General features: G+C 36.2%; 1 protein-coding gene across 3 annotated transcripts in view; it reads left to right on the top strand.

The window, feature by feature from the left end:
* Window positions 1-664: 664 nt before the first annotated feature.
* lhx6a (LIM homeobox 6a) overlaps window positions 665-11,075 on the top strand; it is a 42,365-nt gene continuing 31,954 nt past the window's right edge. For all 3 annotated transcript variants that reach the window (XM_049468556.1, XM_022680961.2, XM_022680960.2), the window contains exons 1-4: window positions 665-1,136; window positions 3,801-3,944; window positions 6,969-7,118; window positions 8,190-8,311. In XM_049468556.1, coding sequence (XP_049324513.1) covers window positions 1,059-1,136; window positions 3,801-3,944; window positions 6,969-7,118; window positions 8,190-8,311 — 494 coding nt within the window. In that variant the 5' untranslated portion in view covers window positions 665-1,058. The remainder of the gene's footprint in view (window positions 1,137-3,800; window positions 3,945-6,968; window positions 7,119-8,189; window positions 8,312-11,075) is intronic.

Raw genomic sequence — 11,075 nt, 5'->3', positions numbered from 1 at the left:
GATGTAACACAAATGACACAACAACAATTTCCTAACAATTATTAACATTTTGCTCAGGACACGAGTGGTTATTTGCTGGAGCAAAAAAACATTTATTTAAGCGTTTGAATGGTTAAATGGTTGGAACAGAGCTGTGGACGCTAATAATACACTTTTAAAAGGGGCTAGTTTAGTTTTATTTCCAGAACTAAATAGGGTGAGACAAACGTACACAGATTTACTCTCACTTATTTACTCTCATAATTTAGTTTAGTATATTTCATTTAGGATCTTCATGAGTTAAAGTGAAAGAACTTTGCACATCTTTTAAAGGGTCTGTGACACGTGCATCACCATGGGTTCGTTTGGGTTAATGCGAATTATCCATCTGCATTAATCCAATCTAATTTATCTTTTTTACAATTATTATTTGACAGTTTATTTTATTTTATTTTTATATAAAAGTAAAAACTTTTTCAACAGCTATATTTTTTACTTTGCTCGAAGTGTATTACCGCTTCTCCGTCCACTCTTACACACAGTTTGCGCGCGTGTGTATGTGTATGTATGCAAAAGTGTGTATGTGTGTGCGCGCGCGTGTCCAACCCTCACACTCCTCCGCAGAGCTCGCGGGACAAGAAAAAACAGGGAGAGGAAAAAAAAGAAAAAGAGAGGAGTGCTTCAGCCCTCCATCTCCTGCACTTCCTGCAGTCAGCAGCTCCATACCTCCACCCGCCTTCAGTAAGAAAAAGTCAGAAGGAGGAGAAACAAAAGTGCACGAGACTGGCTTGTCCTTCTCCACCGGCTCTGAAACGAGCTCGTGCAGCTTCCCCCAGCCGAACGGACCGAACCAGAACCCGGTATCGGGCTCTTGAAACAAGGTTCTGGGGATCTTAGAGGAGCCTGGGAAGCCCCTGATAAAAGAGTGGATGATGCAGCTTTGGAGCAGCCCGTAAAATCAAAATCTAGAACCGTGCACGGGACTAATCAGCTGCGGATCAGGACTGGATCAGGTCTGGAATTGGATCAGAACCGAATCCGGTATGGTTGCATGAGTGGGATCAGCTGTGCAGCTTTTCATGTACTGGAAAAATGAGCTTTGGGCTCCACTGGGGGAGGGAAACCAGCTTGTATCTGAAGGACTTCCCTCTGATCAGGTGAGGAACACTGATTTACTGAAGTGCTCAAACGCAAATATGTTATTTATATCATGCAGAACTGATTTTTAGTCGTTTATCACGTAATATTAAGTAAAACACTCATGCATTTCAATGCACACTGGTACTGATGATAAACTTTACTTAAGGCTAGACTTGCATATTCATATAAAATCTACTTCTTAGCCTAATCCTACTTTGTTTACAGAACTATAACTACATTAAAACCCACAGATAAACCACTGCTTTATTGCTGCTTAATTATCGTTGCTGCCCAATGGAAAAGAAGTATCTCCAAAACAGCAACTTTTAAAGGAGAGAGGTAAAACCCTTATCACGTTCAATAGAAGTCATTAATATCATGTAAAAACAGTTCATTTAAGTTTTTTTTTGTTAGAATTTTTATTGTTCCATTCAACATGACATTTTGACGCAGTGTGAGGGACAGTTTATGTGTTTGTGTTGTGGTAATTTTAAAAAAGAAGATGCAACAATTAAAATCAGACACCTATTAGACATCTAATAAATGCATTCATTTATTTACTTTACCTACTTGTGCACACACAGCTTATATTAAAAAGCATTGCTGTTGTATTAATACAATGTGCTGATATGGAACTGAAGCTCCTCCAATGCATCTTTAAGTTTTACAAACTAGATGTAACATAAAGCTGCAATGAACACTCCTTTTATGTAATACAAGGTACAACAATTAAAGTATATGCCGCAAAACTGCTTTCATGCTAAATGCATTCAATGCGTATATTCACTTTAATACAAATGGCTGTATTTCTAATACTAAACCACAAATACTTATGTAAAGACGTTTAACACTTTTTTCCTAAACAATGCTTAAAATTTTAATGTTAGACCGTATTTCTGACAATACAAACCGCCTTATGCTTCAAACAGCAAAGTTGTTGTAAATGTAAGTTGGTCTAGACTTATATATTATTAGACCTCAGTGCTGCTTAATTTCCATTATTAATTAAACACACTAATATTAACTTGTAGTGCTGCATTTACAAATCGATACAGACTTGATACTAAACCATTTTTAAAAAGGCAATTAATGCTAATTTACTTTAGTTTAAACTGATATTGACTTGACATTTAACCGCACTATCGCCAAACAGCCATTCCCTCCTGCGTTAGAGCTTCTATAAAATGCACATGCTTTAAACTGCTTTAAATGCATTTATTTCAGTGCAGCCTGCTTTATATATATTTTTAAAGTTAATACTAAACTACAGTGCTGCTCCAATCGTAAACTGTTTTATTTTTTAATTAATCAATGTTGCATTAAAAACATTTATCCTAACACTAATCCACTTCAGTGCAAACTGAAATTTTAACATTTAGTTTAATTAGTTAATGAACAAATTACTCCATTACAAACTGCTGTACAGAACTGACATTAGCTTGCATTTCTGTTGCTGTACAAACTAATAGACTTACTACTGAACAGCATTTAGACTGAAACTCATTTACTTCAGTAGCTACACAATGATATAGACCTAACATTAAACTGCGGCACTGTTCTAAATGCATTTTAACACTTACAATCTTCAGCAAAAACAAAGCGCTTTCTCAGAGCTACCATGCAACTGCATACCTGACTCAAAGGCTTTTACTTCAGTCCAACATCAACAACTGTAGAGGTATAATTACCCAATACACCTAAAACCGAAAAATTGCAATACTGCTATAAAATAATTAATCACTGATTCAATTTAGTGCAGCTGGCTTAAAATAAAATTGCTATAAAAATGCATTTATCACTCATGTACAGATCCGATATCCTTCTGTATTATCGCATGTATGCTGTAACTGCTGTAAAACGACTCTTAAACGACACCTTAAAAAAAACTTTAAAAAGCTATTTAAACGACTAAAACGGCTCTTACTCTCCACGCCAACACCAACGCCCAAGTCCCACAAGCTTAAAACCTAATTTAAAAAGTAGATTTTAATTAGGTTTTAAAAAGTAATTTAAAAAGTATATATATATATATATATATATATATATACTCTACTGGTATTTCCCAACCTAGAGTGATGTTAATGTGATCAGACTCTCTTAACAGAGCCTCTTTTAACGCGTTAAAAAAAAACAAAACTAACACGCAGAGGCGCGTTCACACCCGTGCAGAGAATTCGATTTTAATTGCCGCTATTAAAAAATCAAATTTGCAATTCTTTCAAAGGGAAGGTGGCTGCGGTGGTTTGGAGAGGGGGGGGCTGGGGCTCTTTTCCGTGATTGACAGCTGAAATTGACACTTGGAGCCCCTCTTATAGGAGCATGCGCGCGCTATTTGTAATTACAGGTAGTTTATTTTTGATTTATCTCTCTCTGCATCTTTTCAGCTCTCTCTAGATGGCGCGTGGAAATGCGATTATCCAAAGAGGCACTGGGGGTTAAGTGTGTAAGGGTGTGTTGGAGGGGTGGGGTGGTGGTGGTGGTGTTAGGGGGGGTGTTGGATAAGGATAAGGGGGGGTGAGATTGATGTGGCTTGATGATCATCTCTGAGGGTCTTTTTTTGTCACTCTGCTCTCCAGCGCGAGGCTCGAGCGTGCTTTTGCTGTTTTTATTGTTTTGAGACCCTATAAAGCCCCTCGCCGCGGACTCACGAGCTTCAATCCTCTGGCTTTTTTTTTCTCTAGGTGATCGGCGCCCGCGAGCACGCACGCAGGCACGGATTCACTTACTCACGCGCGCGCGCGCAGACACACGGACGCGAGGACTCACCCACACACATACACATTCTGCAGCTCGAGCGGCGGAGGACACGGCGCGGACTCGCCATGGTAAGAGTCGGTTGGCGCGTGCCTGCCTGCGTGTCTGAGTAAATGAGTGAATGCATGTTTGAGCTTTATTTTATTTTTCTACTTTTATCATTTTAGCGCATTTGATTTTACGAAAGTTCGTCAACGTGCAACATGTGTATAAACAAAGCTTTAGCTTTAGTTAACTTTGCAATGGGTGTTTTTACTTAATCGAGTTTTTTTTTCTTCTTGATTTTTTGTTCCGTACTGCAGTCATGTTTATTAGTTTTAGCGGTTTAAAACGAGTTCATTTAGCATTTAGTTAGCGTTTGTGTCGCGTTTGTATCGCGTTTATCGTTGTTGTAATACAAAGCTTACGCTAAAAAACATCGGTTATAGAGAGATGTCTTCTGTCACAGATAGAACCCCGAAGAAACGTGCAGTGGACGATTTTGACGAACTTGTAAATTTAAGCGATGCCAAAGAAGAAGCACGTGTGGTTGTTTAAAAATATTTTAAAAGAACGCTAAAATTTAAAACGTTTACTAAAAGACACCTGAAAACAAACGTGCTTTGAATATGTTGTCTCTAGAGATGTCAATCAAGAACCACCTTTGGTTCCTTGATCCTTTCATGTTTTTTGTAACATTGTAATTTTTTAAAATGTTGTTTAAGCTTAAGAATCTTCCACCATTAACAATAAAAATAGGTGTTTAAATTGTAGTTTAAATTAGTTTGCTTTAGCTAAAAACATCGGTGTTGTTTAGAGAGATGTCTTCTGTCGCAGTGGATTTTGACGAACTTGTAAATGTTTGGGGAACCTTTGCACTTGAAGAAATAAAGGTGGTTCATATATAAGCGGCGCCGAAGAAGAACCACGTGTGGTTATTTAAAAGTATTTAAGAATAACGCAAAAATCTAAAACGTTTTCTAAAAGACACCTGAAAACAAATGTGCTTTAACTGTGGTGTCTACAGAGATGTCATTTAAGAACCACCTTTGGTTCTTTGAATCTTTCTTGATTTTTATAAAATTGTAAATCTTAAAACTACCAATAAAAAATAAAAATAAGTGTTTAAATTGAAGTTTTGGTTGCTTTGCTTTTGCTAAAACATCGGTGTCATTTAGAGAGAGATGTCTTCTGTCACAGACAGAACCCTGAAGAGACGTGCAGTGTATGTTTTTGACAAACTTGTAAATGTTTGGGAACCTCGGCACTTTGAGAAACAAAGGTGATTCATATTTAAGCGACGCCAAAAAAGAACCACGTGTGGTTATTTAAAAATATTTCAGAAGAACGCTAAAATTTAAAAACGTTTACTTAAAGACTCCTGAAAACCAATGTGCTTCAAATGTGATGTCTAGAGAGATGTCATTTAAGAATCACCTTTGGTTCCTTGAATTTTTCATGATTTTTGTAAAATTGTATTTTTTTTATGTAAAAAACTTCCACCGATAAAAATGATAGAGATGCCAAACAAGAAATAACCACATTCGTTTCTATATGAATCTCCCAGAAGAAGGAGTGTAAGGATGTTTAAAAAAGCTCCAGGTGCATGTTTTGTTTCGAGAGCTGTCAGTTATATACGCCTTAAATACGGTTATTTTATGGCATTGCTCAAATAATCCTTCGCAGCACATCCAGCTGGCACACAACCGACGTTAAAATAGGGTTGAAATATGACTAAAGTAATGTCTGTAGTTGTTTCAACGTTGAAACTACGTTGAATCACGATTTTGTAAAATGGTTGTGCAAACGTTGAAATTTACATTTCATCTGCATATAATTTCTAAAAACGGTTGGATGGAGAAAAAAGTGTTTTACTTCTATTTGCAGTAAATGCTTTTTAATTTAACACCAGTTCTTCACCATACCTGGGGGTGTGCTGAGATTAGATGTTGAATCAGATTGGTAGTGATTCAACATCTTCTTGGTGTCTACATCTGCAGTGATGTAAGATTATTATTACCACTCTGTTAAATTTAGTGAGCTATGGTTCATTAAAGGTTGAACGTATGACATTGAAACAACGTTACTATATCAACGTTGATTTACTTTTCAAAATCAACACTAAATCCAACGTTGATTTAACCATTACATCAACGTTGATCAACGTTGAATCAACATTGCCAGCTGTGAAACGTTTTATCATATTTTTAAACCATGCAATTAATTTAATAATTGTTGCATAAGTTACATAAAACATGCAACTGCCTCACATGCAGTAGCATTCCGTATATGTGCCATAGCTGATGTAGAATAATTGCTAATAAACAATTGCAATAATTATTCTTTATATATTTTTTTTATTCAGTCTGAATATAAATATATTATATGAATATATTAATATAAAAAAATGTTTAAATGTTTAATGACACGTTAAACGTTTACTGCTCACGTCTACTTTTAATTACTTTGCGTTTGGATTTGTGTAGCTTTTTATTGAAATAAAAGTTTAAAATACGATGATGTATGTATTGCCTTTAATTTCGACTTTAATGTGCATCTATTTATTATTGATTATTATTATTGTTGTTATTGAGTATTAATTTTACTTTAGTTTTACGTTTAGTTTTATTTTAGGTTCTTATAATAATAACTATAATAATAATAATAATAATAATAATAATAATAATAATAATTATTATTATTATTAGTAGTAGTAGTAGTAGTATTAGTAGTAGTAGTAGTAGAAGGAGAAGGAGGATGAGTGAAACTAGTATGGGTAATAAATATTATTTTTATTTAAACAAAAATAAAAATGTATTGCTAATGTTAGGATTAGTGATATAATTTGCAGTAAAATAGAATTTTTAAATGTAAAAAAATACTGATAAAAACAAAAACACAAGCGTAAGACAGCTCAAGTTTATCAGATGCGCGCTAACATTTTGTTTTAACTTTTGTTTTTTATTTTTCTTATTTTAATATACGTGCACGCGTGTGTATGAGTGTTGTGCATGAGTATACTTTATTATTTTTTGAATATATATGTATGTGTTATATGTGTATATGTGTGTAAATTAAAGGTGTATAAAGTGATTGTTGTGCATGCCCCCTTGCAGTCCCGTTGTGACAGTGACTCTCAGAGGGAGCCCCCCCGCTCCCCATCCCCGTCCTCCTCCCCATCCTCTCCTCCCTCCAGCGCCTCCTCCTCCAGCAGGAACGTGTGCGCGAGCTGCGGCCTCGAGATCCTGGACAGATACCTGCTCAAGGTAAATAACGGGCACGCGCGCGGAGCGGATGCTGGGTCATTATATGGTTATTATTATTATTATTATTATTATAATAATAATAATAATAATAATAATAATAATAATAATAATAATAATAATAATAATTAGTGATTATTATTATTATTATTTGCAAAATAGGCTTTATATATATTTGTCTGCAGCTCTGATTAACGCGTAAACATGACCTTGAACTCGCATTAAACTGTCCTTCATTTATATTTTATTAATGTTATTAAAATAGTTTGACTGTCGTTTCTGAGCGAACTACCATTATTAGAATAGACTATTTAACAGCAGCTTCGATCTTATTTTATATCTGTTTAAATCAGAATTATAATTGGAGCGCAAAACATGCGCATTGGTTGCGGCAAAAAAATAAATGTCGTATTTTCTTTAAAATTAAGAGAAACGTTTAGAAAAAAGAAAACGTTAAAATTGGACACAATACAGCGAATAGAAATATAGAAATATTGCTGCTGCAAAAACGGGCGGGAATAAAAAAAAAGGAATGTATTCATAACAAAATTCTATTTTATTAACGCAACGTGAACACAAATAGGGAAATAACAAAAAATAATCTTCTACAAGATTTTAAATGATTGTTAAATGATTATCAGAGCTTAAACAATTCGTTTAATTATACAAATATTATTGTCATTGTTGTTATTGTCTTAATTGTTTTTTAATTAATGGTAGTATTAATATAAAAGTAGTAGTAGTAGTAGTTTTTCTTTCGTTGTTATTATGATTATGATGTTTTTCTTGTTACAAAAAACTGCTACTATTACTATTGTTATTATGTTAAATTTGACGACTGTATCCCTTATTATTTTTGTTATAACTTTTACTTTTACTTTTACTTTGTACCTTATCTTTGCTATATAAATAACATATATTATTATTATTAGTAGTAGTAGTAGTAGTAGTAGTAGTATTATATTATATTTAATTTAATTTGATTATTTATTAGTTTTATCAGCAGTCATAAGAAATAAATATAAGTATTACCTATCTGTATTATTTATTGCATTTATTGTTTTGCTCTTCCAGGTGAATAATCTAATCTGGCACTTGCGCTGTCTGGAGTGTTCAGTGTGCAGGACGTCATTGCGTCAGCACAGCAGCTGCTACATCAAAAATAAGGAAATCTTCTGTAAAATGGATTATTTCAGGTAGGGTAAGTTTTTCTACTTTATTTAAAGTGTAGATTAAACATCTGTCCTGTTGCGGTGATGCTCTGTATTTTGGATTATCTGGATTATTTTAGTTTAAAGGTGTTGTGGGTTATTCTGTAAGTCAGATCTGATGAGTGTTAATACAGTGGGGTTGTGTGAAGGTGGATCAGTTGTTTAGTGGCTGTTTTGTTCATGCTTCTGCTGCAGAACCTCATGATTCAGGATTCTTGTGGCTGTCGGTTCGTAAACAGCTGGATTTTTACTGTTTATATGGGTGCTGCAGATTGTGGGCTTGCTCTGAGAGACTGTTAGAGCTAAAGATGATATTTTGCATTGTTTGTTGTGCTCTAAAATGCAGTAAATGTAGGGTAGGGATATAGATAATTCAGCTTGTGTTCTGTGTGAATGTACATAACAGCTGAAAAAACATGGGTTCTTGCTTGGATTTGGTGAAATGGGGATTCATCACTTCAACGGTGTGTTTTTTAAAAGCTTCTGAGCACAAAACCTATTTTTAGATTGAGCGAGCATTTAGGTGAGCGAGCATGTTCTTTTAATTTTAAAAATGGTTTTTAGAAATTGAGCACAAAAATGTTCAGAGTTCAGGTTAAATTGCCTTGTGAATGTGGATATAAACATAGAATATGTTCCTGTTTTAATATTGTCATCAGCATTTATAAATATAGGCAATCTGTAGAATAAATAATGTTTGCTTGTTAATAAGTAAATAAACGTACTAAATAATAAGAAGTTACAGTGCTGTATTCTAATTCTAACTGTTTGTAGAGACAGATCGTTATAAATATTAATATAAAGCAGTGTGTATATAGTATAGAGGAGTCTTATGGTGGGCTGATTACCTGAAATAATGCTATGCATGGCTGTAAAACATGGGAAAAAAACACATGATTATATCAGTGACTATAATGATGATTTATTATTGCTATTTAATATTGTGTTAAATATATCAAAAATATGTCATATGTCTTAATCTCGTTATCTGATAAGGTTATTAGTATAGTAGTGTAAAATGTAGTAATTGTGGATAGTGGATAATTGTATGAAAGTGGTGGAGTGTGTGTGAGAGGGTGCCTGGTAAGGGGTGTATAATATAGTATAGTAGTGTATAGCATAGCATAGTATAGTATAGTAAAGTAAAGTATAGTAAAATAAAGTATAGTAAAGTATTGGACATTTTCCCCCGGCTGTGTGGCGGAGGTACAGTGTGTGTGTGGGAGGGTGCCGTGTGCGGGGAGTATAGTATAGAATTCTATAGTATAGTATAGTATAGTATAGTATTGTATTGGATGTTATTGCCTGACTGTGTGACGGTGGTGCAGTGTGTGTGTGTGTGGGATGATAAGGGGTGTGTAGTATAGTATAGTATACTATAGTACAGTGCCGTGTGTGTAGTATAGCATAGTATAGTATAGTATTGCACGTTTCCCTTGGCTGTGTGTTGGTGGTGCAGTGAGTGTGTGTGTGGTGTAGGGTGCCGGGTGTATAGTATAGTATAGTATAGTATAGTATAGTATAGTATTGGACGTTTCCCCCGGCTATGTGACAGTGATGCAGTGTGTGTGTGTGGGGCGGTGCCAGGTAAGGGGTGTATAGTGTGTGTGTGAGGGGTGTGTGTGTGTGGTGTAGGGTGCCAGGTGTGTAGTATGGTATAGTATAGTATTGGATGTTTCCCTTGGCTGTGTGACAGAGATGCAGTGTGTGTGTGTGTGTGTGTGTGTGGTGGAGGGTGCCGGGTGTATAGTGTAACATAGCATAGCTTAGCAGATTATAGTACAGTATTGGACATTTCAGCCAGGTCTCTGACAGTGTGTGTGTGTGTGTGTGAGAGAGTGCCGGGTGAAGGGTGTATAGTATAGTATAGTATAGTATAGTGTAGTATAGTATAGTATTGGACATTTCCCTGGCTGTGTGACAGGGGTGCAGTGTGTGTGGGACGGTGCCGGGTGAGGGGTGTATAGTGTGTGTGTGAGGGGTGTATAGTGTGTGTGTGAGGTGTGTGTGTGATACTGGTTGCCGGGTGTGACAGGGTGGCAGGTGAGGTGTAGTGTTTAGTCTAGTACAGTGTTGGACGTTTTCTCCCGGCTGTGTGAGGTGTTGCGGTGTTTCAGTGTGTGTGTGTGAGGGGTGTATAGTGTGTATGTGATGGGTGTGTATGTGATGGGTGTGTGTGTGTGTGTGCTGGTGTTCAGGATGCCAGGCAGTGATTGCAGGGCACTGATCTGAGGCTCTGAATGGCAGGAGGATACTGGCGGCTCTGCTGCTGCTCCTCTGATCCAGGAGGACGTTTGTTTTCTGCTGTTGGAGCCAAAAATCTGAAGAGCTGCTTCACATGATGGGGGATCAGTGCTGTGGAAGAATCAGATGCACATCTGTGCAGATGTTCAGTTCAGTGTGGAGACGGGCAGCAGAGTGGCAGGGATGGTGGCAGGGCTGGGGGTTTGGTGGGTTTGGTGGTTCTCAGGGGGGTATTTAGATGGCAGATACGGATCACGCTGGGTGTAAAAGCTGCTGCTGCAGTTCTGGGTTCAGAACGTTCTGGTTCTGAAGATCCGTCTGTGCTGAAGGAGACGTGGGAAAAAGGAAAGCTGCAATTTTCTCTCTGTGTGTTTAAATACAAATTAAACACTATCAGTAAAGTGTTTACGGAGATAACAGAGGGGCTGAGATAGCATTATGCCTCCAGTAGGCTTTAGCTCATCTGATAACAGCATCTGAATATATAAATAACCTTCAGAAAGGA

Source organism: Astyanax mexicanus, chromosome 20 (genome assembly GCF_023375975.1).
Source record: "Astyanax mexicanus isolate ESR-SI-001 chromosome 20, AstMex3_surface, whole genome shotgun sequence".
NCBI classification, from domain to species: domain Eukaryota; kingdom Metazoa; phylum Chordata; class Actinopteri; order Characiformes; family Acestrorhamphidae; genus Astyanax; species Astyanax mexicanus.
Note: the sequence above shows the minus strand (reverse complement) of the source record. Positions and strands in the feature narration are given on the sequence as shown.